General features: G+C 57.1%; 2 protein-coding genes across 2 annotated transcripts; one reads left to right on the forward strand and one right to left on the reverse strand.

Moving 5' to 3' along the window:
- Positions 1-787: 787 nt before the first annotated feature.
- Positions 788-2,846, forward strand: LOC120497087 (clumping factor A-like). The gene is made up of 2 exons (XM_039698140.1): positions 788-925; positions 1,045-2,846. Exons 1-2 carry the CDS (start codon positions 788-790, stop codon positions 2,665-2,667), a joined length of 1,761 nt encoding a protein of 586 aa, XP_039554074.1. The 3' UTR covers positions 2,668-2,846.
- Positions 2,847-4,518: 1,672 nt separating this feature from the next.
- LOC120497086 (cytochrome c oxidase subunit 6B1-like) lies at positions 4,519-5,742 on the reverse strand (the record flags this gene model as incomplete). The annotated part of the gene is made up of 2 exons (XM_039698139.1): positions 4,519-4,959; positions 5,605-5,742. Coding segments are annotated over 2 exons (192 nt in total), but the record flags the coding sequence as incomplete, so codon positions are not given.
- Between the last annotated feature and the right edge of the window lie 291 nt (positions 5,743-6,033).

The following is a 6,033-nucleotide window of genomic DNA, read 5'->3' on the forward strand; positions in this document are numbered from 1 at the left end:
TGATGATGATGATGATGACAATGATGATGGAGTTGATGATGATGATGATAACAATGACGATGATGATGATGGTGGAGTTGATGATGACGATGATGATGATGATGATGGATGAAGGTTGATGATGATGATGATGATGATGGAGATGATGATAACAATGATGATGATGATGATGATGGAGTTGATGATGATGATGGCAGTAGTGATGATGGCGAGGATGGATGAAGGTTGGATGGAGAATGTTGGATGAAGGAGGATGGAGTTGATGATGATGATGATGATGATGATGACGATGACGATGATGGAGTTGATGATGATGATGATGATGGTTGAAAACCACATGGAGAAGGTTGGATGAAGGATGGAGTTGATGATGACGATGATGATGATGATGTTGATGACAATGATGTTGATGATAATGATGACAATGATGATGATGATAACAATGATGATGGAGACGATGATGATGATGATGATGATGATGACGATGATGACGATGATGATGACAATGATGATGATGATGATGATGATGACGATGATGATGATGACAATGATGATGTTGATGACGATGATGTTGATGACGATGATGACGATGATGATGACAATGATGATGATGATAACGATGATGATGATGGAGTTGATGATGATGATGTTGATGACAATGATGATGATGATGACAATGATGATGATGATGATGATGATGATGATGATGATGATGACAATGATGATGTTGATGACGATGATGATGATGACGATGATGACGATGATGATAACAATGATGATGATGACGATGACGATGCTGATGAAGATGCCGCCCTCCCAGCTGGACGGGGTCGCGCTCCCGCTGCCCTTCTGCCTCCCGGACGGCTCCGCCTGCGTGGGCCCCGCCCCCGGCCCCGCCCCCGGCCCGTGTGTACAAACACAAAAGGTACTGCCGGGGACACCCAGAGTGACCGCGGGGACACCTGGGGTGACAGTGCCGGGGACACTGCCGGGGACACCAGGAGTGACCACGGGGACACCTGGGGTGACCACTGGGACACCAAGAGTGACCGCAGCGACACCAGGAGTGACCGCGGGGACACCGCCGGGGACACCCGGAGTGACCACTGGGACATGAGGAGCGACCATGGGGAGACCGCCGGGGACACCAAGAGTGACCGCGGGGACACCTGGGGTGACACCGCCGGGGACACCTGGGGTGACCGTGGGGATACCAGGAGTGACCGCAGGGACACCAGGAGTGACCGTGGGGATACCAGGAGTGACCACTGGGACACGAAGAGTGACCACGGGGACACCCAGAGTGACCACAGGGACACCAGGAGTGACCACTGGGACACCCAGAGTGACCACGAGGACACCCAGAGTGACCAGAGGGACACCGTGGGGGACACCAGGAGTGACAACAGGGACACCCAGACTGAGCGCGGGGACACTGCGGGGGACACCAGGGACACGAGGAGTGACCATGGGGACACCAGGAGTGACCACAGGGACACACAGAGTGGCCACGGGGACACCGCGGGGGACAACAGGGACACCCAGAGTGACAACGGGGACACCCAGAGTGACCGTGGTGACACCAGGAGTGACCGCAGGGACACCAGGAGTGACCGTGCGGACACCACAGGGGACACCGGGGACACCGAGAGTGACAATGGGGACACCCAGAGTGACCTCAGGGACACCAGGAGTGACCGCAGGGACACCAGGAGTGACCGTGGAGACATCAAGAATGACCACGGGGACACCCAGAGTGACCGTGGGGACACCAGGAGTGATCATAAGGACACCGTGGGGGACACCAAGAGTGACAAGAGGGACACCAAGAGTGACAACAGGGACACGAGGAGTGACCGCGGTGACACCCAGAGTGACCACGGGGACACCAAGAATGACCATAAGGACACCGTGGGGGACACCAAGAGTGACCATGGGGACACCAGGAGGGACCATGGGGACACTGCAGGGAACACCGGAGACACTGGGGGGGACCGCAGGGACAGCAAGAGTGACCGCAGGGACACTGGGGAGACCCAGAGTGACCGCAGGGACACCAGGAGTGACCATGGGGACATTGAGAGTGACCAGGGGGACATCGAGAGTGACCACGGGGACACCCGGAGTGACCACAGGGACACCAGGAGTGACCACAGGGACATCAGGAGTGACCACGGTGACACCCAGAGTGACCACAGGGACACGCAGAATGACCATGGTGACACACAGAGTGACCGTGGTGACACCCGGAGTGACCACAGTGACACCCAGAGTGACCTCGGTGACACCCAGAGTGATGTCGGTGACACCCGGAGTGACCTCAGGGACGCCAGGAGTGACAACAGGGACACCCAGAGTGACCGCAGGGACACCAGGAGTGACCACAGGGACACCAGGACTGACCGCAGGGACACTGGGGACACCCAGAGTGACCGTGGTGACACCAGGAGTGACCATGGGGACACCCAGAGTGACCTCGGAGACGTCCAGAGTGACCTCGGAGACACCCAGAGTGACCATGGTGACACCCAGAGTGACCGTGGTGACACCGGGAGTGACCTCGGGGACACGCGGAGTGACCACGGTGACAGCGGGAAGTGTCCCCAGGGCCGCTGCCGTGAGTGGGACACGGGGCAGGGACACGGGCTGGGGGCGGCTGGGCCTTGATGGGTCCTTGCAGGACCTTGATGTGACCTCCGTGACCTTCTCGTGTTTGTCCTTGATGTTCTCGTGTCTGTCCATGACCTCTGTGTCCATCCGTGACCCGTGTCCATCCCCATGTCCATCCCTGACCTGTGTCCATCCCTGTCCATCCATGACCTTCTCATGGCCACCCATGACCTCCGTGTCCATCCCTGTGTCCATCCCTGACCCCTGTGTCCATCCCTGACCCCTGTGTCCATCCGTGTGTCCATCCCTGTGTCCACCCTTGACCCCCTGTCCCCCCGTGACCCCTTGGTGACCCCCCCCGGTCCCCCCCGGCCGCCGGCGCCGCCCCCCGGCCCCCCCGGGAGCTGCACACAGGTGAGGAGGAGGAGGGAGGGGAGGAAGGTCGGGATGGGAGGGGATGGGAGGGGAGGAAGGTGAGGATGAGGATGGGATGAAGGGGAGGATGAGGATGGGATGGGGATGAAGGTGACGATGAGGATGAGGATGGGATGAAGGTGGGGAGGATGAGAATGGTGATGGTGGGATGAAGATGACGATGACAATGATGGGGTGATGATGATGGTGGTGGGATGAAGACGATGATGGTGGTGGTGGGATGATGATGATGGGATGAAGATGGTGGTGGTGGTGGGACGACGATGACAATGGGATGAAGATGACGATGATGATGGCGGTGGGATGATGATGATGATGGGGCGATGATGGGATGATGAAGATGATGATGATGGTGGGATGAAAATGATGACGGCGAGATGAAGAGGATGATGATGATGATGATGATGATGACGATGGCAGTGGGATGATGAGGGTGGTGACGGTGAGGATGGGGTGGGGGGATGAAGATGACAATGATGGTGGCAGTGGGAGTGGCACGATGAAGATGGGATGATGATGATGATGGTGGGGTGGTGGGATGAAGATGGGATGACAATAATGATGAGGATGATGATGGTGATGGGATGATGAAGATGATGATGGTGGTGGGATGATGAGGGTGATGACGATGAGGATGGGGTGGTGGGATGAAGATGACTGATGGTGGCAGTGGGAGCAGCATGATGAAGATGATGATGGGATGATGATGATGATGATGGTGGGGGCATGAAGATGGATGACGATGATGATGATGATGATGACGATGATGACGATGATGATGATGATGATGATGGGGTGGTGGGATGAAGATGGGATGACAATAATGATGAGGATGATGATGGGGTGGTGCGATGATGATGGGGGGATGATGAAGATGATGATAACGACGGTGATGATGATGGGATGATGAAGATGATGATGATGGGAGGATGATGATCATAATCATGATGGGATGATGAAGATGATGATGGTGATGGGATGAAGATGATGATGATGATGACGGTGGTGGTATGAAGATGGTGGGATGACATTGATGATGATGATGATGATGATGATGATGATGATGATGAAGATGATGATGATGATGATGATGATGAAGATGATGATGGGGTGGTGGGATGATGATGACGGGGGGATGACGAAGATGATAATGACGGTGATGATGATGATGGGATGATGAAGATGATGATGATGATGGGATGATGATGATGATGATGATGATGATGATGATGATGATGATGATGATGATGATGATGATGATGATGATGATGATGATGAGGGGGGTCCCAGGTGACATTTTGGGGGTCCCAAATGTGGCAAATTCCTCTGTCCCCAAATTGAGTGCTGTCCCCAAATCCCCCCAAATGTCTCCAAAAATGTCCCCAAACCTCCCCAAATCCCCCCAAATTGTCCCCAGATGTCCCCAAACCCCCCCACAATGTCCCCAAATGTCCCCAGAGACGAGGGCCAGGCCCAGTTTTTAACCCTTTATTGGCGGTGCCACCACGTGTCCCCTGGGGGGGTGACAGAGATGTCCCCAGGGGGTGACAGCTGTGTCCCTGGGGTGACAGCTGTGTCCCCAGGGGGTGACAGAGGTGGCCCTGGGGGGGACAACCATGTCCCCAGGGGGGTGGCAGCCGTGTCCCCAAGAGTCACAGCCGTGTCCCCAGGGGTGTCACAGCTGTGTCCCCAGGGGTGACAGCCCTGTCCCTGGTGTCACAGCCGTGTCCCTGGTGTCACAGCCGTGTCCCCAGGGTGACAGAGGTGTCCCCAGGGGTCACAGCCATGTCCCCAGGGGGGTGACAGCCGTGTCCCCGCCCTCCCGGTGGCCTGTCCCCGGTGTCACCGCGCTGGGCACGCTCAGATCTTGCCGGGGAAGATCCCCTCCTCACGGGCCTCGTCCCACGCCGTCACCTGGGGACACAGGGGACGTTGGGGGGACACTGGGGACACAGGGGACATTTGGGGACATTGGGGACACTGGGGACACTGGGGTGGTTGGGGACATTTGGGATGTTTGGGACATTGGGGGAGTTGGGGACACTGGGGACACTGGGGACAGTGGGGGCACTTGGGGACATTGGGGGGTTGGGGACCTTGGGCGGGCTGGGGACACTGGGGACACTGGGGACACTGGAAGCATTTGGGGATATTTGAGGGTTGGGGACACTGGGGACATTGTGGGGCTGGGGACATTGGGGGCATTGAGGACATTTGGGACATTGGGGACATTGTGGGATTGGGGACATTGAGGGGACATTGGGGGCCTGGGGACATTGGGGGGACATTGGGGACAATGAGGACATTTGGGGACATTGTGGGATTGGGGCCATTGGGGGGCTGGGGACAGGGAGGGGACACTGAGGGGGACTGGGGACACTTGGGGACATTTGGGGACATTGGGGGTGTTGAGGACATCGAAAAGGATTGGGGGGATTGGTGACATTGGGGACAGTGGGAATCTTTGGGGACATTTGGGGACATTTGGGGACATGTCACTCACCCAGGAGGTGGGGCACTTTGGGGACATTTGGGGACATTTGGGGACATGTCACTCACCCAGGAGGTGGGGCACAGCGATTTGTAGACGCGGAAATACCACTGGCACGGGCTGGCATCGGCCCCGCGGGCGGCCATGGCGCGCTGGCACCGCTGGAAGTCTGGGACACAGGGGACAGTGAGGGGACATTGGGGACATTGGGGACACTGAGGGGACACTGGTGGCATCAGCACCGCGGGCGGCCATGGCGCGCTGGCACCGCTGGAAGTCTGGGACACAGGGGACATCGGGGACAATGGGGACACTGAGGGGACACTGAGGGATTGGGGACGTTGGGGACACTGAGGGATTGGGGACACTGAGGGGACACTGGTGGCATCGGCCCCGCGGGCGGCCATGGCGTGCTGGCACCGCTGGAAGTCTGGGGACAGTGAAGGGACACTCAGGGGACATTGGGGTCACTCAGGGGACATCGGGGACACTGAGGG

Source organism: Passer montanus, unplaced genomic scaffold (genome assembly GCF_014805655.1).
Source record: "Passer montanus isolate IOZ18808 unplaced genomic scaffold, ASM1480565v1 scaffold1208, whole genome shotgun sequence".
In the NCBI taxonomy this organism is placed as follows: domain Eukaryota; kingdom Metazoa; phylum Chordata; class Aves; order Passeriformes; family Passeridae; genus Passer; species Passer montanus.

Excerpts from the sequence above, each read along its gene's own strand:
- LOC120497087 (XM_039698140.1), top strand. The coding sequence starts at position 788 with ATGACGATGCTGATGAAGATGCCGCCCTCCCAGCTGGACGGGGTCGCG. Across the intron at positions 926-1,044 it reads CGTGTGTACAAACACAAAAG|AGTGACCGCAGCGACACCAG; the intron begins GTACTGCCGGGG and ends TGGGACACCAAG.